Here is a 23,572-nt window from a genome sequence, read left to right on the forward strand (position 1 = left end):
CTACACACACACAGACCACACACCTACACACACAGACCACAGAACTACAGACCTACAAACACACACAGACCTACACAGACCACAGACCTACAAACACACACAGACCACAGACATACACAGACCACAGACCCACACACAGAGCACAACTGTGGTCTCACCTCCTTGTTGGTGTTACGTTCAGTATCCCAGGTCCACCTGCACTCTGGTCTGCGACCACAAGCCTCCCACAGGTCAAAGAAATTGCTTGGTGGGTGAACGCTGCTCATCTGTCAACAACACTTAGTTTACACACACATTATACAACAACAGTCTTTAGCAGAGAACTGGTCCAGTACCAGTTTACAGGAAATGTATATAAAAAGTGACTGTATATAGAGGAACTCTATAAGGCAACTGAATGTATGTAGAGAAGCTTTATAAGGTTGACTTATGTAAGTCAGTGTAGCAGCTGTGGTTAGTTTAGTGGAGGAAGCTGTTAGTGTGTCAACCCTTAAACTGTCCAAAGGTAGATCAACGTTTGGACAGTTTAAGGGTTAAAATAGAAATAGTCAATGGTAAGGATGACAGTAGCAACAGTATAAATGATCAAGATTGTGATAATGCTGACTTAGTGGTAAGAATGACAGCAGCAACAGTATAAATGATCAAGACTGTCATACTGCTGACTCACTGGTAAGAATGACAGCAGCAACAGTATAAATGATCAAGACTGTCATACTGCTGACTCACTGGTAAGAATGACAGCAGCAACAGTATAAATGATCAAGACTGTCATACTGCTGACTCACTGGTAAGAATGACAGCAGCAACAGTATAAATGATCAAGACTGTCATAATACTGACTCAGTGGTAAGAATGACAGCAGCAACAGTATAAATGATCAAGACTGTCATACTGCTGACTCAGTGGTAAGAATGACAGCAGCAACAGTATAAATGATCAAGACTGTCATAATGCTGACTCAAGAGTCACCTTCATTATTTAACTTGAGATAAATGTAATTACAACATAAACTGTGAAGAAGACATGAACAAGTGAGAGTCAAAAATATTCTTGAAATGTTTGATACCAACAAGTGTCAGAAACAAGTGTCAGAAACAAGTGTCAGAAACAAGTGTCAGAAACAAGTGTCAGAAACAAGTGTCAGAAACAAGTGTCAAAAACAAGTGTCAGAAACAAGTGTCAGAAACAAGTGTCAGAAACAAGTGTCAGAAACAAGTGTCAGAAACAAGTGTCAGAAACAAGTGTCAGAAACAAGTGTCAGAAACAAGTGTCAGAAACAAGTGTCAGAAACAAGTGTCAGAAACAAGTGTCAGAAACAAGTGTCAGAAACAAGTGTCAGAAACAAGTGTCAGAAACAAGTGTCAAAAACAAGTGTCAGAAACAAGTGTCAGAAACAAGTGTCAGAAACAAGTGTCAGAAACAAGTGTCAGAAACAAGTGTCAGAAACAAGTGTCAGAAACAAGTGTCAGAAACAAGTGTCAGAAACAAGTGTCAGAAACAAGTGTCAGAAACAAGTGTCAGAAACAAGTGTCAGAAACAAGTGTCAGAAACAAGTGTCAGAAACAAGTGTCAGAAACAAGTGTCAGAAACAAGTGTCAGAAACAAGTGTCAGAAACAAGTGTCAGAAACAAGTGTCAGAAACAAGTGTCAGAAACAAGTGTCAGAAACAAGTGTCAGAAACAAGTGTCAGAAACAAGTGTCAGAAACAAGTGTCAGAAACAAGTGTCAGAAACAAGTGTCAGAAACAAGTGTCAGAAACAAGTGTCAGAAACAAGTGTCAGAAACAAGTGTCAGAAACAAGTGTCAGAAACAAGTGTCAGAAACAAGTGTCAGAAACAAGTGTCAGAAACAAGTGTCAGAAACAAGTGTCAGAAACAAGTGTCAGAAACAAGTGTCAGAAACAAGTGTCAGAAACAAGTGTCAGAAACAAGTGTCAGAAACAAGTGTCAGAAACAAGTGTCAGAAACAAGTGTCAGAAACAAGTGTCAGAAACAAGTGTCAGAAACAAGTGTCAGAAACAAGTGTCAGAAACAAGTGTCAGAAACAAGTGTCAGAAACAAGTGTCAGAAACAAGTGTCAGAAACAAGTGTCAGAAACAAGTGTCAGAAACAAGTGTCAGAAACAAGTGTCAGAAACAAGTGTCAGAAACAAGTGTCAGAAACAAGTGTCAGAAACAAGTGTCAGAAACAAGTGTCAGAAACAAGTGTCAGAAACAAGTGTCAGAAACAAGTGTCAGAAACAAGTGTCAGAAACAAGTGTCAGAAACAAGTGTCAGAAACAAGTGTCAGAAACAAGTGTCAGAAACAAGTGTCAGAAACAAGTGTCAGAAACAAGTGTCAGAAACAAGTGTCAGAAACAAGTGTCAGAAACAAGTGTCAGAAACAAGTGTCAGAAACAAGTGTCAGAAACAAGTGTCAGAAACAAGGGAAGTGTCAGAAACAAGTGTCAGAAACAAGTGTCAGAAACAAGTGTCAGAAACAAGTGTCAGATACAAGTGTCAGAAACAAGTGTCAGAAACAAGTGTCAGAAACAAGTGTCAGAAACAAGTGTCAGAAACAAGTGTCAGAAACAAGTGTCAGAAACAAGTGTCAGAAACAAGTGTCAGAAACAAGTGTCAGAAACAAGGGAAGTGTCAGAAACAAGTGTCAGAAACAAGGGAAGTGTCAGAAACAAGGGAAGTGTCAGAAACAAGTGTCAGAAACAAGGGAAGTGTCAGAAACAAGTGTCAGAAACAAGGGAAGTGTCAGAAACAAGTGTCAGAAACAAGGGAAGTGTCAGAAACAAGGGAAGTGTCAGAAACAAGGGAAGTGTCAGAAACAAGGGAAGTGTCAGAAACAAGTGTCAGAAATAAGTGAAGTGTCAGAAACAAGTGAAGTGTCAAAAAGGGAAGTGTCAGAAACAAGTGAAGTGTCAGAAACAAGTGTCAGAAACAAGTGAAGTGTCAGAAACAAGTGAATTGTCAGAAACAAGGGAAGTGTCAGAAACAAGGAAAGTGTCAGAAACAAGGGAAGTGTCAGAAACAAGGAAAGTGTCAGAAACAAGGAAAGTGTCAGAAACAAGGGAAGTGCCAGAAACAAGGGAAGTGTCAGAAACAAGGGAAGTGTCAGAAACAAGGGAAGTGTCAGAAACAAGGGAAGTGTCAGAAACAAGGGAAGTGTCAGAAACAAGTGTCAGAAATAAGTGAAGTGTCAGAAACAAGTGAAGTGTCAAACAAGGGAAGTGTCAGAAACAAGTGAAGTGTCAGAAACAAGTGTCAGAAACAAGTGAAGTGTCAGAAACAAGTGAATTGTCAGAAACAAGGGAAGTGTCAGAAACAAGGAAAGTGTCAGAAACAAGGGAAGTGTCAGAAACAAGGAAAGTGTCAGAAACAAGGGAAGTGTCAGAAACAAGGGAAGTGTCAGAAACAAGGGAAGTGTCAGAAACAAGGGAAGTGTCAGAAACAAGGGAAGTGTCAGAAACAAGGGAAGTGTCAGAAACAAGGAAAGTGTCAGAAACAAGGGAAGTGTCAGAAACAAGGGAAGTGTCAGAAACAAGTGAAGTGTCAGAAACAAGGGAAGTGTCAGAAACAAGGGAAGTGTCAGAAACAAGGGAAGTGTCAGAAACAAGGGAAGTGTCAGAAACAAGGGAAGTGTCAGAAACAAGGGAAGTGTCAGAAACAAGGGAAGTGTCAGAAACAAGGGAAGTGTCAGAAACAAGGGAAGTGTCAGAAACAAGTGAAGTGTCAGAAACAAGGGAAGTGTCAGAAACAAGGGAAGTGTCAGAAACAAGGGAAGTGTCAGAAACAAGATGAAGGAATTAAGTCCAGCTGCACCTGCAACAAACATTGATGTTATTGTTAGTTCCAGCTGCACCTGCAACAAACATTGATGTTATTGTTAGTTCCAGCTGCACCTGCAACAAACATTGATGATATTGTTAGTTCCAGCTGCACCTGCAACAAACATTGATGTTATTGTTAGTTCCAGCTGCACCTGCAACAAACATTGATGTTATTGTTAGTTCCAGCTGCACCTGCAACAAACATTGATGTTATTGTTAGTTCCAGCTGCACCTGCAACAAACATTGATGATATTGTTAGTTCCAGCTGCACCTGCAACAAACATTGATGTTATTGTTAGTTCCAGCTGCACCTGCAACATTGATGTTATTGTTAGTTCCAGCTGCACCTGCAACAAACATTGATGTTATTGTTAGTTCCAGCTGCACCTGCAACAAACATTGATGATATTGTTAGGTAAGACACATATGCAACAGTTAGGTATCTTTATTTCGAAATGTTTCGCCTACACAGCAGGCTTCTTCAGTCGAGTACAGAAAAGTTGACAAAAGAGATGTGAAGACGATGTAATCAGTCCATCACCCTTGAAGTTTTGAGGTGGTCAGTCCCTCAGTCTGGAGAAGAGTATTGTTCCATAGCCTGAAACAATATGGAGTTGAAGTGACAGGATGGAGCCTATATACCGCCATGAGGTGAGATGTAGGCCACTAGTAGAGGTAGGAATGTTGTCGTTGGAAGGTCAGATCCCTCTCAAATCCAGCCATTCTCACTAGTAGAAGTTGTCCAAATTGTTTTCTGTTCTGTGCCAAGATACCCTTGTGTTGCAGTGTCTGACAGAGTGGATATTAAGATGGTATAAAATACCATCTTAATATTCACGTGATGACTGATTACATCGTCTTCACGTCTCTTCTATCAACTTTTCTGTACTCGACTGAAGAAGCCTACTGTGTAGGCGAAACGTTTCGAAATAAAGATACCTAACTGTTGCATATGTGTCTTACCTAACAACCTGTCGGTATTTTATATCATTTTAATATCCATTGATGATACTGTTAGCTCTAGCTGCACTTGCAACAAACATTGATGATACTGTTAGTTCCAGCTGCACCTGCAACAAACATTGATGATACTGTTAGTTCCAGCTGCACCTGCAACAAACATTGATGATATTGTTAGGTCCATCTGCACCTGCAACAAACATTGATGATATTGTTAGTTCCAGCTGCACCTGCAACAAACATTGATGATATTGTTAGTTCCAGCTGCACCTGCAACAAACATTGATGATACTGTTAGTTCCAGCTGCACCTGCAACAAACATTGATGATACTGTTAGTTCCAGCTGCACCTGCAACAAACATTGATGATACTGTTAGTTCCAGCTGCACCTGCAACAAACATTGATGATATTGTTAGGTCCATCTGCACCTGCAACAAACATTGATGTTATTGTTAGTTCCAGCTGCACCTGCAACAAACATTGATGATATTGTTAGGTCCATCTGCACCTGCAACAAACATTGATGATATTGTTAGTTCCAGCTGCACCTGCAACAAACATTGATGATATTGTTAGGTCCATCTGCACCTGCAACAAACATTGATGATACTGTTAGGTCCAGCTGCACCTGCAACAAACATTGATGATACTGTTAGTTCCAGCTGCACCTGCAACAAACATTGATGATATTGTTAGTTCCAGCTGCACCTGCAACAAACATTGATGATACTGTTAGTTCCAGCTGCACCTGCAACAAACATTGATGATATTGTTAGTTCCAGCTGCACCTGCAACAAACATTGATGATATTGTTAGTTCCAGCTGCACCTGCAACAAACATTGATGATACTGTTAGGTCCAGCTGCACCTGCAACAAACATTGATGATACTGTTAGTTCCAGCTGCACCTGCAACAAACATTGATGATATTGTTAGTTCCAGCTGCACCTGCAACAAACATTGATGATACTGTTAGGTCCAGCTGCACCTGCAACAAACATTGATGATACTGTTAGTTCCAGCTGCACCTGCAACAAACATTGATGATATTGTTAGTTCCAGCTGCACCTGCAACAAACATTGATGATACTGTTAGTTCCAGCTGCACCTGCAACAAACATTGATGATATTGTTAGTTCCAGCTGCACCTGCAACAAACATTGATGATACTGTTAGGTCCAGCTGCACCTGCAACAAACATTGATGATACTGTTAGGTCCAGCTGCACCTGCAACAAACATTGATGATACTGTTAGGTCCAGCTGCACCTGCAACAAACATTGATGATACTGTTAGGTCCAGCTGCACCTGCAACAAACATTGATGATACTGTTAGGTCCAGCTGCACCTGCAACAAACATTGATGATACTGTTAGGTCCAGCTGCACCTGCAACAAACATTGATGATACTGTTAGGTCCAGCTGCACCTGCAACAAACATTGATGTTACTGCAATAACTAGAACACGGTTTAATTTGAAATTGTAGCCAAACAGATTCTGTGACTAAACTATCTAATTTTCTACGTGTTTTTATGCAACAATTTATATTTCCTGGTATATATAAGACTATCCTTCATCCTTCCCTCTTCAAGCTGACACTCAGCCAAGTGCCACCTTCAAGCTGACACTCAGCCAAGTGCCACCTTCAAGCTGACACTCAGCCAAGTGCCACCTTCAAGCTGACACTCAGCCAAGTGCCACCTTCAAGCTGACACTCAGCCAAGTGCCACCTTCAAGCTGACACTCAACCAAGTGCCACCTTCAAGCTGACACTCAGCCAAGTGCCACCTTCAAGGTGACACTCAGCCAAGTGCCACCTTCAAGCTGACACTCAGCCAAGTGCCACCTTCAAGCTGACACTCAGCCAAGTGCCACCTTCAAGCTGACACTCAGCCAAGTGCCACCTTCAAGCTGACACTCAGCCAAGTGCCACCTTCAAGCTGACACTCAGCCAAGTGCCACCTTCAAGCTGACACTCAACCAAGTGCCACCTTCAAGCTGACACTCAGCCAAGTGCCACCTTCAAGGTGACACTCAGCCAAGTGCCACCTTCAAGCTGACACTCAGCCAAGTGCCACCTTCAAGCTGACACTCAGCCAAGTGCCACCTTCAAGCTGACACTCAGCCAAGTGCCACCTTCAAGGGTTTAACTTGTTCCATCTTGACAGATATAACGGGAAGGATGAGGGTTAATCTTACATATACAAGAAAATATAAACTGTTGCATAAAAACAGGTATAAAACTAAATAGTTTAGTCACAGAATTTGTGTGGCTAGAATTTCTAGAAAGACAAAAATTAGTTTTAGATATAATATACTGAGCCCCAAACTTAGAAAGGAATTATTATTATTATAATCAAGGGGGAAGCGCTAAACCCGTAGGATTATACAGCGCCTGTGGGGGGATGGAAGGTATTCAGGGAAATGTAGCATAGATCCAGTTCCCTAGATCAAGAACCCCACACCAGCATCAAGGAACCTTCCTTGAGGGGCGTAGAAAGGAAGACTGGGAGACTTCCTGGGGATAAAAGTGTCAGAGCTTCTAGACACAATAATGAAGTAATGGAAGGAGAATTTAACTTTAGCAAATTGAATGGACTTCTGTGACTGATAATCTGGAGTCCAGTGACTTCCAGGAAGTATTTCTGGACTGCTGTCTGAAACAGTGTGGAACAAAACTCACCAGAGGTAATAAACTGCTAGAACTGGTTTTGTCAAATAAAGAAACTCTGGTAAATAACCAAGAGATCATTGAACAACTTGGTGCAAGTAAACACAATTTTTTTTATCATTAATATTATCTGGCAGTAACAGAATAAGGATAATACTGTAAAAGTCCACGATATTCAGATTGTTGATAATAACAGACTTGGAGAACACCTGTCTAGTCTTGACTGGGGTAATTTAACTAGAACACCTGTCTAGTCTTGACTGGGGTAATTTAACTAGAACACCTGTCTAGTCTTGACTGGGGTAATTTAACTAGAACACCTGTCTAGTCTTGACTGGGGTAATTTAACTAGAACACCTGTCTAGTCTTGACTGGGGTAATTTAACTAGAACACCTGTCTAGTCTTGACTGGGGTAATTTAACTAGAACACCTGTCTAGTCTTGACTGGGGTAATTTAACTAGAACACCTGTCTAGTCTTGACTGGGGTAATCTAACTAGAACACCTGTCTAGTCTTGACTGGGGTAATCTAACTAGAACACCTGTCTAGTCTTGACTGGGGTAATCTAACTAGAGAACCTGTCTAGTCTTGACTGGGGTAATCTAACTAGAACACCTGTCTAGTCTTGACTGGGGTAATCTAACTAGAACACCTGTCTAGTCTTGACTGGGGTAATCTAACTAGAACACCTGTCTAGTCTTGACTGGGGTAATCTAACTAGAACACCTGTCTAGTCTTGACTGGGGTAATCTAACTAGAACACCTGTCTAGTCTTGACTGGGGTAATCTAACTAGAACACCTGTCTAGTCTTGACTAGGTCTAGTCTTGGCTGGGGTAATCTAACTAGATCACCTGTCTAGTCTTGACTGGGGTAATCTAACTAGAACACCTGTCTAGTCTTGACTGGGGTAAGCTAACTAGAACACCTGTCTAGTTGACTGGGGTAATCTAACTAGAACACCTGTCTAGTCTTGACTGGGGTAATCTAACTAGAACACCTGTCTAGTCTTGACTGGGGTAATCTAACTAGAACACCTGTCTAGTCTTGACTGGGGTAATCTAACTAGAACACCTGTCTAGTCTTGACTGGGGTAATCTAACTAGAACACCTGTCTAGTCTTGACTGGGGTAATCTAACTAGAACACCTGTCTAGTCTTGACTGGAGTAATCTAACTAGAACACCTGTCTAGTCTTGACTGGGGTAATCTAACTAGAACACCTGTCTAGTCTTGACTGGGGTAATCTAACTAGAACACCTGTCTAGTCTTGACTGGGGTAATCTAACTAGAACACCTGTCTAGTCTTGACTGGGGTAATCTGGGGTAATTACTAGAACACCTGTCTAGTCTTGACTGGGGTAATCTAACTAGAACACCTGTCTAGTCTTGACTGGGGTAATCTAACTAGAACACCCTAGTCTTGACTGGGGTAATCTAACTAGAACACCTGTCTAGTCTTGACTGGGGTCATGACTGGGGTAATCTAACTAGAACACCTGTCTAGTCTTGACTGGGGTAATCTAACTAGAACACCTGTCTAGTCTTGACTGGGGTAATCTAACTAGAACACCTGTCTAGTCTTGACTGGGGTAATCTAACTAGAACACCTGTCTAGTCTTGACTGGGGTAATCTAACTAGAACACCTGTCTAGTCTTGACTGGGGTAATCTAACTAGAACACCTGTCTAGTCTTGACTGGGGTAATCTAACTAGAACACCTGTCTAGTCTTGACTGGGGTAATCTAACTAGAACACCTGTCTAGTCTTGACTGGGGTAATCTAACTAGAACACCTGTCTAGTCTTGACTGGGGTAATCTAACTAGAACACCTGTCTAGTCTTGACTGGGGTAATCTAACTAGAACACCTGTCTAGTCTTGACTGGGGTAATCTAACTAGAACACCTGTCTAGTCTTGACTGGGGTAATCTAACTAGAACACCTGTCTAGTCTTGACTGGGGTAATCTAACTACACCTGTCTAGTCTTGACTGGGGTAATCTAACTAGAACACCTGTCTAGTCTTGACTGGGGTAATCTAACTAGAACACCTGTCTAGTCTTGACTGGGGTAATCTAACTAGAACACCTGTCTAGTCTTGACTGGGGTAATCTAACTAGAACACCTGTCTAGTCTTGACTGGGGTAATCTAACTAGAACACCTGTCTAGTCTTGACTGGGGTAATCTAACTAGAACACCTGTCTAGTCTTGACTGGGGTAATCTAACTAGAACACCTGTCTAGTCTTGACTGGGGTAATCTAACTAGAACACATGTTTAGTCTTGACTGGGGTAATCTAACTAGAACACCTGTCTAGTCTTGACTGGGGTAATCTAACTAGAACACCTGTCTAGTCTTGACTGGGGTAATCTAACTAGAACACCTGTCTAGTCTTGACTGGGGTAATCTAACTAGAACACCTGTCTAGTCTTGACTGGGGTAATCTAACTAGAACACCTGTCTAGTCTTGACTGGGGTAATCTAACTAGAACACCTGTCTAGTCTTGACTGGGGTAATCTAACTAGAACACCTGTCTAGTCTTGACTGGGGTAATCTAACTAGAACACCTGTCTAGTCTTGACTGGGGTAATCTAACTAGAACACCTGTCTAGTCTTGACTGGGGTAATCTAACTAGAACACCTGTCTAGTCTTGACTGGGGTAATCTAACTAGAACACCTGTCTAGTCTTGACTGGGGTAATCTAACTAGAACACCTGTCTAGTCTTGACTGGGGTAATCTAACTAGAACACCTGTCTAGTCTTGACTGGGGTAATCTAACTAGAACACCTGTCTAGTCTTGACTGGGGTAATCTAACTAGAACACCTGTCTAGTCTTGACTGGGGTAATCTAACTAGAACACCTGTCTAGTCTTGACTGGGGTAATCTAACTAGAACACCTGTCTAGTCTTGACTGGGGTAATCTAACTAGAACACCTGTCTAGTCTTGACTGGGGTAATCTAACTAGAACACCTGTCTAGTCTTGACTGGGGTAATCTAACTAGAACACCTGTCTAGTCTTGACTGGGGTAATCTAACTAGAACACCTGTCTAGTCTTGACTGGGGTAATCTAACTAGAACACCTGTCTAGTCTTGACTGGGGTACACCTGTCTAGTCTTGACTGGGGTAACTAGAACACCTGTCTAGTCTTGACTGGGGTAATCTAACTAGAACACCTGTCTAGTCTTGACTGGGGTAATCTAACTAGAACACCTGTCTAGTCTTGACTGGGGTAATCTAACTAGAACACCTGTCTAGTCTTGACTGGGGTAATCTAACTAGAACACCTGTCTAGTCTTGACTGGGGTAATCTAACTAGAACACCTGTCTAGTCTTGACTGGGGTAATCTAACTAGAACACCTGTCTAGTCTTGACTGGGGTAATCTAACTAGAACACCTGTCTAGTCTTGACTGGGGTAATCTAACTAGAACACCTGTCTAGTCTTGACTGGGGTAATCTAACTAGAACACCTGTCTAGTCTTGACTGGGGTAATCTAACTAGAACACCTGTCTAGTCTTGACTGGGGTAATCTAACTAGAACACCTGTCTAGTCTTGACTGGGGTAATCTAACTAGAACACCTGTCTAGTCTTGACTGGGGTAATCTAACTAGAACACCTGTCTAGTCTTGACTGGGGTAATCTAACTAGAACACCTGTCTAGTCTTGACTGGGGTAATCTAACTAGAACACCTGTCTAGTCTTGACTGGGGTAATCTAACTAGAACACCTGTCTAGTCTTGACTGGGGGGGTTACTAGAATCTAACTATCTAACTAGAACCTGTCTAGTCTTGACTGGGGTAATCTAACTAGAGCACCTGTCTAGTCTTGACTGGGGTAATCTAACTAGAACACCTGTCTAGTCGTGACTGGGGTCATCTAACTAGAACACTGTCTAGTCTTGAGTAATCTAACTAGAACACCTGTCTAGTCTTGGGGTAATCTAACTAGAACACCTGTCTAGTCTTGACTGGGGTAATCTAACTAGACCACCTGTCTAGTCTTGACTGGGGTAATCTAACTAGAACACCTGTCTAGTCTTGACTGGGGTAATCTAACTAGAACACCTGTCTAGTCTTGACTGCGGTAATCTTACTAGAACACCTGTCTAGTCTTGACTGGGGTAATCTAACTATAGCACCTGTCTAGTCTTGACTGGAGTAATCTAACTAGAACACCTGTCTAGTCTTGACTGGGGTAATCTAACTAGAACACCTGTGACTAGTCTTGAGTAACTAGAACACCTGTTTAGTCTTGACTGGGGTAATCTAACTAGAGCACCTGTCTAGTCTTGACTGGGGTAATCTAACTAGAACACCTGTCTAGTCTTGACTGGGGTAATCTAACTAGAACACCTGTCTAGTCTTGACTGGGGTAATCTAACTAGAACACATGTCTAGTCTAGTAATCTAACTAGAACACCTGTCTAGTCTTGGGGTAATCTAACTACAACACCTGTCTAGTCTTGACTGGGGTAATCTAACTAGAGCACGTGTCTAGTCTTGACTGGGGTAATCTAACTAGAACACCTGTCTACTAGTAATCTAACTAGAACACCTGTCTAGTCTTGACTGGGGTAATCTAACTAGAACACCTGTCTAGTCTTGACTGGGGTAATCTAACTAGAACACCTGTCTAGTCTTGACTGGGGTAATCTAACTAGAACACCTGTCTAGTCTTGACTGGGGTAATCTAACTAGAACACCTGTCTAGTCTTGACTGGGGTAATCTAACTAGAACACCTGTCTAGTCTTGACTGGGGTAATCTAACTAGAACACCTGTCTAGTCTTGACTGGGGTAATCTAACTAGAACACCTGTCTAGTCTTGACTGGGGTAATCTAACTAGAACACTGTCTGTCTAGTCTTGTCTACTGGGGTAATCTAACTAGAACACCTGTCTAGTCTTGACTGGGGTAATCTAACTAGAACACCTGTCTAGTCTTCTACTAGAACACCTGTCTAGTCTTGACTGGAGTAATCTAACTAGAACACCTGTCTAGTCTTGACTGGGGTAATCTAACTAGAACACCTGTCTAGTCTTGACTGGGGTAATCTAACTAGAACACCTGTCTAGTCTTGACTGGGGTAATCTAACTAGAACACCTGTCTAGTCTTGACTGGGGTAATCTAACTAAAGCACCTGTCAACTCTTGACTGGGGTAATCTAACTAGAGCACCTGTCTAGTCTTGACTGGGGTAATCTTACTAGAAACACCTGTCTAGTCTTGACTGGAGTAATCTTACTAGAACACCTGTCTAGTCTAATCTTACTAGAACACCTGTCTAGTCTTGACTGGGGTAATCTAACTAGAACACCTGTCTAGTCTTGACTGGGGTAATCTTACTACCTGTCTAGTCTTGACACTAACTGTCTAGTCTTGACTGGGGTAATCTTACTAGAACACCTGTCTAGTCTTGACTGGGGTAATCTTACTAGAACACCTGTCTAGTCTTGACTGGGGTAATCTTACTAGAACACCTGTCTAGTCTTGACTGGGGTAATCTAACTAGAACACCTGTCTAGTCTTGACTGGGGTTACTAGAACACCTGTCTAGTCTTGACTGGAGTAATCTTACTAGAACACCTGTCTAGTCTTGACTGGGGTAATCTTACTAGAACACCTGTCTAGTCTTGACTGGAGTAATCTTACTAGAACACCTGTCTAGTCTTGACTGGGGTAATCTTACTAGAACACCTGTCTAGTCTTGACTGGGGTAATCTAACTAGAACACCTGTCTAGTCTTGACTGGAGTAATCTAACTAGAACACCTGTCTAGTCTTGACTGGGGTAATCTTACTAGAACACCTGTCTAGTCTTGACTGGAGTAATCTAACTAGAACACCTGTCTAGTCTTGACTGGAGTAATCTAACTAGAACACCTGTCTAGTCTTGACTGGGGTAATCTTACTAGAACACCTGTCTAGTCTTGACTGGAGTAATCTTACTAGAACACCTGTCTAGTCTTGACTGGGGTAATCTTACTAGAACACCTGTCTAGTTACATCATAATGAAGGGGTCTGTGACTATGACTTTTTCTTCCTAATGTACAATGTCACAAGTGTATTATTTATCACCTAATTACAGTCTAGGTCAACTAGACTGTTACTACCAGCAGCTGGTAGCAGGTTTGACAGTCTAGGTCAACCAGACTGATACTACCAGCAGCTGGTAGTGGGTTAGACAGTCTAGGTCAACCAGACTGATACTACCAGCAGCTGGTAGTGGGTTAGACAGTCTAGGTCAACCAGACTGTTACTACCTGACAAACTGAACAAACACACGTACTTCCTTGTCGCGAATGTTTAAATCTCCTCCAAATATGACTGTAGAAGATGGTAAACACGACTTCATGTTAGTGAAGGCTAGCGTGAGTTGTTCAACACGTTCCTTGGAGTGTTCAGCTGTGCTCTCCAGGTGAGTGTTCAGTAAGTTCAGCTTAACATCTCCTATGTGTGCCTGTAAATACATAACTCTTATTAAACACCTGGGACAACACCTGCTGCTACTGTGTAGTAACTCAAGTGTTATTAAACACCTGAGACAACACCTGCTACTTTGTAGTAACACAACTGTTATTAAACACCTGAGACAACACCTGCTACTGTGTAGTAACTTACACAACTGTTATTAAACATCTGAGACAACATCTGCTACTTTGTAGTAAGAAAACTGTTATTAAACACCTGCTACTGTGTAGTAACACAAGTGTTAATAAACACCTGAGACAACAGCTGCTACTGTATAGCAACACAAGTATTAATAAATACCTGAGACAACACCTACTGCTGCTATGTAGTAACACAGGTGTTATTAAACACCTGAGACAACACCTGCTACTTTGTAGTAACACAACTGTTATTAAACACCTGAGACAACACCTGCTACTGTGTAGTAACTCAACTGTTATTAAACACCTGAGACAACACCTGCTACTTTGTAGTAACACAACTGTTATTAAACACCTGAGACAACACCTGCTACTGTGTAGTAACTCAACTGTTATACAACACCTGGTACTTTGTAGTAACACAACTGTTATTAAACACCTGAGACAACACCTGCTACTGTGTAGTAACTCAACTGTTATTAAACACCTGAGACAACACCTGGTACTTTGTAGTAACACAACTGTTATTAAACACCTGAGACAACACCTGGTACTTTGTAGTAACACAACTGTTATTAAACACCTGCTACTGTGTAGTAACACAAGTGTTAATAAACACCTGAGACAACACCTACTGCTGCTATGTAGTAACACAGGTGTTATTAAACACCTGAAACAACAGCTGCTACTGTATAGCAACACAAGTGTTAACAAACACCTGAGACAACACCTGTTGCTGCAGGTGTTGTATATGTTTTTTATTATGAGAATAATGATGCTCAGGTTTACACAGGAAGGAGATTGTTTAGTAAAAGTAGGCCTAAGGCCTATGCATGATGTCACCGTGACTGATGAACACATTGATGATGGTTGAAAGTTGATGACACAGTTGTTGTGGCAGACTGAAGTTGATGACACAGTTGTTGTGGCAGACTGAAGTTGATGACACAGTTGTTGTGGCAGACTGAAGTTGATGACACAGTTGTTGTGGCAGACTGAAGTTGATGACACAGTTGTTGTGGCAGACTGAAGTTGATGACACAGTTGTTGTGGCAGACTGAAGTTGATGACACAGTTGTTGTGGCAGACTGAAGTTGATGACACAGTTGTTGTGGCAGACTGAAGTTGATGACACAGTTGTTGTGGCAGACTGAAGTTGATGACACAGTTGTTGTGGCAGACTGAAGTTGATGACACAGTTGTTGCGGCAGACTGAAGTTGATGACACAGTTGTTGTGGCAGACTGAAGTTGATGACACAGTTGTTGTGGCAGACTGAAGTTGATGACACAGTTGTTGTGGCAGACTGAAGTTGATGACACAGTTGTTGTGGCAGACTGAAGTTGATGACACAGTTGTGGCAGACTGAAGTTGATGACACAGTTGTTGCGGCAGACTGAAGTTGATGACACAGTTGTTGTGGCAGACTGAAGTTGATGACACAGTTGTTGTGACAGACTGAAGTTGATGACACAGTTGTTGTGGCAGACTGAAGTTGATGACACAGTTGTTGTGGCAGACTGAAGTTGATGACACAGTTGTTGTGGCAGACTGAAGTTGATGACACAGTTGTTGTGGCAGACTGAAGTTGATGACACAGTTGTTGTGGCAGACTGAAGTTGATGACACAGTTGTTGTGGCAGACTGAAGTTGATGACACAGTTGTTGTGGCAGACTGAAGTTGATGACACAGTTGTTGTGGCAGACTGAAGTTGATGACACAGTTGTTGTGGCAGACTGAAGTTGATGACACAGTTGTTGTGGCAGACTGAAGTTGATGACACAGTTGTTGCGGCAGACTGAAGTTGATGACACAGTTGTTGTGGCAGACTGAAGTTGATGACACAGTTGTTGTGACAGACTGAAGTTGATGACACAGTTGTTGTGGCAGACTGAAGTTGATGACACAGTTGTTGTGGCAGACTGAAGTTGATGACACAGTTGTTGTGGCAGACTGAAGTTGATGACACAGTTGTTGTGGCAGACTGAAGTTGATGACACAGTTGTTGTGGCAGACTCTGAAGTTGATGACACAGTTGTTGTGGCAGACTCTGAAGTTGATGACACAGTTGTTGTAGCAGACTGAAGTTGATGACACAGTTGTTGTGGCAGACTGAAGTTGATGACACAGTTGTTGTGGCAGACTCTGAAGTTGATGACACAGTTGTTGTGGCAGACTCTGAAGTTGATGACACAGTTGTTGCGGCAGACTGAAGTTGATGACACAGTTGTTGTGGCAGACTGAAGTTGATGACACAGTTGTTGTGGCAGACTGAAGTTGATGACACAGTTGTTGTGGCAGACTGAAGTTGATGACACAGTTGTTGTGGCAGACTCTGAAGTTGATGACACAGTTGTTGTGGCAGACTCTGAAGTTGATGACACAGTTGTTGTGGCAGACTCTGAAGTTGATGACACAGTTGTTGTGGCAGACTCTGAAGTTGATGACACAGTTGTTGCGGCAGACTGAAGTTGATGACACAGTTGTTGTGGCAGACTGAAGTTGATGACACAGTTGTTGTGGCAGACTGAAGTTGATGACACAGTTGTTGTGGCAGACTGAAGTTGATGACACAGTTGTTGTGGCAGACTCTGAAGTTGATGACACAGTTGTTGTGGCAGACTCTGAAGTTGATGACACAGTTGTTGCGGCAGACTGAAGTTGATGACACAGTTGTTGTGGCAGACTGAAGTTGATGACACAGTTGTTGTGGCAGACTGAAGTTGATGACACAGTTGTTGTGGCAGACTGAAGTTGATGACACAGTTGTTGCGGCAGACTGAAGTTGATGAGGTTGATGGAGGGATGTTAGAAAAACCATAAGGAAGTTGACAGTGAACACTGGAAAGAACAAGTTGACAGTGAACACTGGAAAGAACAAGTTGACAGTGAACACTGGAAAGAACAAGTTGACAGTGAACACTGGAAAGAACAAGTTGACAGTGAACACTGGAAAGAACAAGTTGACAGTGAACACAGGAAAGAACAAGTTGACAGTGAACACTGGAAAGAACAAGTTGACAGTGAACACTGGAAAGAACAAGTTGACAGTGAACACAGGAAAGAACAAGTTGACAGTGAACACTGGAAAGAACAAGTTGACAGTGAACACTGGAAAGAACAAGTTGACAGTGAACACAGGAAAGAACAAGTTGACAGTGAACACTGGAAAGAACAAGTTGACAGTGAACACTGGAAAGAACAAGTTGACAGTGAACACTGGAAAGAACAAGTTGACAGTGAACACAGGAAAGAACAAGTTGACAGTGAACACTGGAAAGAACAAGTTGACAGTGAACACTGGAAAGAACAAGTTGACAGTGAACACTGGAAAGAACAAGTTGACAGTGAACACAGGAAAGAACAAGTTGACAGTGAACACTGGAAAGAACAAGTTGACAGTGAACACTGGAAAGAACAAGTTGACAGTGAACACTGGAAAGAACAAGTTGACAGTGAACACTGGAAAGAACAAGTTGACAGTGAACACAGGAAAGAACAAGTTGACAGTGAACACTGGAAAGAACAAGTTGACAGTGAACACTGGAAAGAACAAGTTGACAGTGAACACTGGAAAGAACAAGTTGACAGTGAACACTGGAAAGAACAAGTTGACAGTGAACACTGGAAAGAACAAGTTGACAGTGAACACTGGAAAGAACAAGTTGACAGTGAACACAGGAAAGAACAAGTTGACAGTGAACACTGGAAAGAACAAGTTGACAGTGAACACTGGAAAGAACAAGTTGACAGTGAACACTGGAAAGAACAAGTTGACAGTGAACACTGGAAAGAACAAGTTGACAGTGAACACTGGAAAGAACAAGTTGACAGTGAACACTGGAAAGAACAAGTTGACAGTGAACACTGGAAAGAACAAGTTGACAGTGAACACTGGAAAGAACAAGTTGACAGTGAACACTGGAAAGAACAAGTTGACAGTGAACACTGGAAAGAACAAGTTGACAGTGAACACTGGAAAGAACAAGTTGACAGTGAACACTGGAAAGAACAAGTTGACAGTGAACACTGGAAAGAACAAGTTGACAGTGAACACTGGAAAGAACAAGTTGACAGTGAACACAGGAAAGAACAAGTTGACAGTGAACACTGGAAAGAACAAGTTGACAGTGAACACTGGAAAGAACAAGTTGACAGTGAACACTGGAAAGAACAAGTTGACAGTGAACACAGGAAAGAACAAGTTGACAGTGAACACTGGAAAGAACAAGTTGACAGTGAACACTGGAAAGAACAAGTTGACAGTGAACACTGGAAAGAACAAGTTGACAGTGAACACTGGAAAGAACAAGTTGACAGTGAACACTGGAAAGAACAAGTTGACAGTGAACACTGGAAAGAACAAGTTGACAGTGAACACTGGAAAGAACAAGTTGACAGTGAACACTGGAAAGAACAAGTTGACAGTGAACACTGGAAAGAACAAGTTGACAGTGAACACTGGAAAGAACAAGTTGACAGTGAACACTGGAAAGAACAAGTTGACAGTGAACACTGGAAAGAACAAGTTGACAGTGAACACAGGAAAGAACAAGTTGACAGTGAACACTGGAAAGAACAAGTTGACAGTGAACACAGGAAAGAACAAGTTGACAGTGAACACTGGAAAGAACAAGTTGACAGTGAACACAGGAAAGAACAAGTTGACAGTGAACACTGGAAAGAACAAGTTGACAGTGAACACTGGAAAGAACAAGTTGACAGTGAACACTGGAAAGAACAAGTTGACAGTGAACACTGGAAAGAACAAGTTGACAGTGAACACTGGAAAGAACAAGTTGACAGTGAACACTGGAAAGAACAAGTTGACAGTGAACACTGGAAAGAACAAGTTGACAGTGAACACTGGAAAGAACAAGTTGACAGTGAACACTGGAAAGAACAAGTTGACAGTGAACACTGGAAAGAACAAGTTGACAGTGAACACTGGAAAGAACAAGTTGACAGTGAACACTGGAAAGAACAAGTTGACAGTGAACACAGGAAAGAACAAGTTGACAGTGAACACTGGAAAGAACAAGTTGACAGTGAACACAGGAAAGAACAAGTTGACAGTGAACACTGGAAAGAACAAGTTGACAGTGAACACTGGAAAGAACAAGTTGACAGTGAACACTGGAAAGAACAAGTTGACAGTGAACACTGGAAAGAACAAGTTGACAGTGAACACTGGAAAGAACAAGTTGACAGTGAACACTGGAAAGAACAAGTTGACAGTGAACACTGGAAAGAACAAGTTGACAGTGAACACTGGAAAGAACAAGTTGACAGTGAACACTGGAAAGAACAAGTTGACAGTGAACACTGGAAAGAACAAGTTGACAGTGAACACTGGAAAGAACAAGTTGACAGTGAACACTGGAAAGAACAAGTTGACAGTGAACACTGGAAAGAACAAGTTGACAGTGAACACTGGAAAGAACAAGTTGACAGTGAACACTGGAAAGAACAAGTTGACAGTGAACACTGGAAAGAACAAGTTGACAGTGAACACTGGAAAGAACAAGTTGACAGTGAACACTGGAAAGAACAAGTTGACAGTGAACACTGGAAAGAACAAGTTGACAGTGAACACTGGAAAGAACAAGTTGACAGTGAACACTGGAAAGAACAAGTTGACAGTGAACACTGGAAAGAACAAGTTGACAGTGAACACTGGAAAGAACAAGTTGACAGTGAACACTGGAAAGAACAAGTTGACAGTGAACACTGGAAAGAACAAGTTGACAGTGAACACTGGAAAGAACAAGTTGACAGTGAACACTGGAAAGAACAAGTTGACAGTGAACACTGGAAAGAACAAGTTGACAGTGAACACTGGAAAGAACAAGTTGACAGTGAACACTGGAAAGAACAAGTTGACAGTGAACACTGGAAAGAACAAGTTGACAGTGAACACTGGAAAGAACAAGTTGACAGTGAACACTGGAAAGAACAAGTTGACAGTGAACACTGGAAAGAACAAGTTGACAGTGAACACTGGAAAGAACAAGTTGACAGTGAACACTGGAAAGAACAAGTTGACAGTGAACACTGGAAAGAACAAGTTGACAGTGAACACTGGAAAGAACAAGTTGACAGTGAACACTGGAAAGAACAAGTTGACAGTGAACACTGGAAAGAACAAGTTGACAGTGAACACTGGAAAGAACAAGTTGACAGTGAACACTGGAAAGAACAAGTTGACAGTGAACACTGGAAAGAACAAGTTGACAGTGAACACTGGAAAGAACAAGTTGACAGTGAACACAGGAAAGAACAAGTTGACAGTGAACACTGGAAAGAACAAGTTGACAGTGAACACTGGAAAGAACAAGTTGACAGTGAACACAGGAAAGAACAAGTTGACAGTGAACACTGGAAAGAACAAGTTGACAGTGAACACAGGAAAGAACAAGTTGACAGTGAACACTGGAAAGAACAAGTTGACAGTGAACACAGGAAAGAACAAGTTGACAGTGAACACTGGAAAGAACAAGTTGACAGTGAACACTGGAAAGAACAAGTTGACAGTGAACACTGGAAAGAACAAGTTGACAGTGAACACTGGAAAGAACAAGTTGACAGTGAACACTGGAAAGAACAAGTTGACAGTGAACACTGGAAAGAACAAGTTGACAGTGAACACTGGAAAGAACAAGTTGACAGTGAACACTGGAAAGAACAAGTTGACAGTGAACACTGGAAAGAACAAGTTGACAGTGAACACTGGAAAGAACAAGTTGACAGTGAACACAGGAAAGAACAAGTTGACAGTGAACACTGGAAAGAACAAGTTGACAGTGAACACAGGAAAGAACAAGTTGACAGTGAACACTGGAAAGAACAAGTTGACAGTGAACACAGGAAAGAACAAGTTGACAGTGAACACTGGAAAGAACAAGTTGACAGTGAACACTGGAAAGAACAAGTTGACAGTGAACACTGGAAAGAACAAGTTGACAGTGAACACTGGAAAGAACAAGTTGACAGTGAACACTGGAAAGAACAAGTTGACAGTGAACACTGGAACACTGGAAAGAACAAGTTGACAGTGAACACTGGAAAGAACAAGTTGACAGTGAACACTGGAAAGAACAAGTTGACAGTGAACACTGGAAAGAACAAGTTGACAGTGAACACTGGAAAGAACAAGTTGACAGTGAACACTGGAAAGAACAAGTTGACAGTGAACACTGGAAAGAACAAGTTGACAGTGGAAAGAACAAGTTGACAGTGAACACTGGAAAGAACAAGTTGACAGTGAACACTGGAAAGAACAAGTTGACAGTGAACACTGGAAAGAACAAGTTGACAGTGAACACTGGAAAGAACAAGTTGACAGTGAACACTGGAAAGAACAAGTTGACAGTGAACACTGGAAAGAACAAGTTGACAGTGAACACTGGAAAGAACAAGTTGACAGTGAACACTGGAAAGAACAAGTTGACAGTGAACACTGGAAAGAACAAGTTGACAGTGAACACTGGAAAGAACAAGTTGACAGTGAACACTGGAAAGAACAAGTTGACAGTGAACACTGGAAAGAACAAGTTGACAGTGAACACTGGAAAGAACAAGTTGACAGTGAACACTGGAAAGAACAAGTTGACAGTGAACACTGGAAAGAACAAGTTGACAGTGAACACAGGAAAGAACAAGTTGACAGTGAACACTGGAAAGAACAAGTTGACAGTGAACACTGGAAAGAACAAGTTGACAGTGAACACTGGAAAGAACAAGTTGACAGTGAACACTGGAAAGAACAAGTTGACAGTGAACACTGGAAAGAACAAGTTGACAGTGAACACTGGAAAGAACAAGTTGACAGTGAACACTGGAAAGAACAAGTTGACAGTGAACACTGGAAAGAACAAGTTGACAGTGAACACTGGAAAGAACAAGTTGACAGTGAACACTGGAAAGAACAAGTTGACAGTGAACACTGGAAAGAACAAGTTGACAGTGAACACTGGAAAGAACAAGTTGACAGTGAACACTGGAAAGAACAAGTTGACAGTGAACACAGGAAAGAACAAGTTGACAGTGAACACTGGAAAGAACAAGTTGACAGTGAACACTGGAAAGAACAAGTTGACAGTGAACACTGGAAAGAACAAGTTGACAGTGAACACTGGAAAGAACAAGTTGACAGTGAACACTGGAAAGAACAAGTTGACAGTGAACACTGGAAAGAACAAGTTGACAGTGAACACTGGAAAGAACAAGTTGACAGTGAACACTGGAAAGAACAAGTTGACAGTGAACACTGGAAAGAACAAGTTGACAGTGAACAACAAAAGATGTCGATAATAAAAGACAGAATAACAGACCTGAGGAAGGAGATGATGGTACAACAGTTATTATCCCAGACATCACTGATGGTACAACAGTTATTATCCCAGACATCACTGATGGTACAACAGTTATTATCCCAGACATCACTGATGGTACAACAGTTATTATCCCAGACATCACTGATGGTACAACAGTTATTATCCCAGACATCACTGATGGTACAACAGTTATTATCCCAGACATCACTGATGGTACAACAGTTATCCCAGACATCACTGATGGTACAACAGTTATTATCCCAGACATCACTGATGGTACAACAGTTATTATCCCAGACATTACTGATGGTACAACAGTTATTATCCCAGACATTACTGATGGTACAACAGTTATTATCCCAGACATTACTGATGGTACAACAGTTATTATCCCAGACATCACTGATGGTACAACAGTTATTATCCCAGACATCACTGATGGTGCAACAATTATCCCAGACATCACTGATGGTGCAACAATTATCCCAGACATCACTGATGGTACAACAGTTATTATCCCAGACATCACTGATGGTACAACAGTTATTATCCCAGACATCACTGATGGTACAACAGTTATTATCCCAGACATCACTGATGGTACAACAGTTATTATCCCAGACATCACTGATGGTACAACAGTTATTATCCCAGACATCACTGATGGTACAACAGTTATTATCCCAGACATCACTGATGGTACAACAGTTATTATCCCAGACATCACTGATGGTACAACAGTTATTATCCCAGACATCACTGATGGTACAACAGTTATTATCCCAGACATCACTGATGGTACAACAGTTATTATCCCAGACATCACTGATGGTACAACAGTTATTATCTCAGACATCACTGATGGTACAACAGACATTATACTAGAAATCCCTGATGGTACAACAGTTATTATCCCAGACATCACTGATGGTACAACAGATATTATCCCAGACATCACTGATGGTACAACAGTTATTATCCCAGACATCACTGATGGTACAACAGTTATTATCCCAGACATCACTGATGGTACAACAGTTATTATCCCAGACATCACTGATGGTACAACAGATATTATCCCAGACATCACTGATGGTACAACAGTTATTGAACATTAAAATGGTATAAAATACCGACAGGTTGTTAGGTAAGACACATATG

The 23,572-nt window shown here is 41.6% G+C and overlaps 1 protein-coding gene across 1 annotated transcript in view; it reads right to left on the minus strand.

Moving 5' to 3' along the window:
* Positions 1 to 23,572, minus strand: part of LOC128699581 (tyrosyl-DNA phosphodiesterase 2) — a gene marked incomplete at its 5' end in the record, with an annotated part of 80,928 nt that overhangs the window by 19,305 nt on the left and 38,051 nt on the right. Inside the window, 2 exon segments of the mRNA XM_070080225.1 lie at positions 159 to 266; positions 13,754 to 13,924. Of these exon segments, the coding sequence (XP_069936326.1) occupies positions 159 to 266; positions 13,754 to 13,924 (279 nt within the window).

Source organism: Cherax quadricarinatus, unplaced genomic scaffold (genome assembly GCF_038502225.1).
Source record: "Cherax quadricarinatus isolate ZL_2023a unplaced genomic scaffold, ASM3850222v1 Contig238, whole genome shotgun sequence".
Taxonomy (NCBI): domain Eukaryota; kingdom Metazoa; phylum Arthropoda; class Malacostraca; order Decapoda; family Parastacidae; genus Cherax; species Cherax quadricarinatus.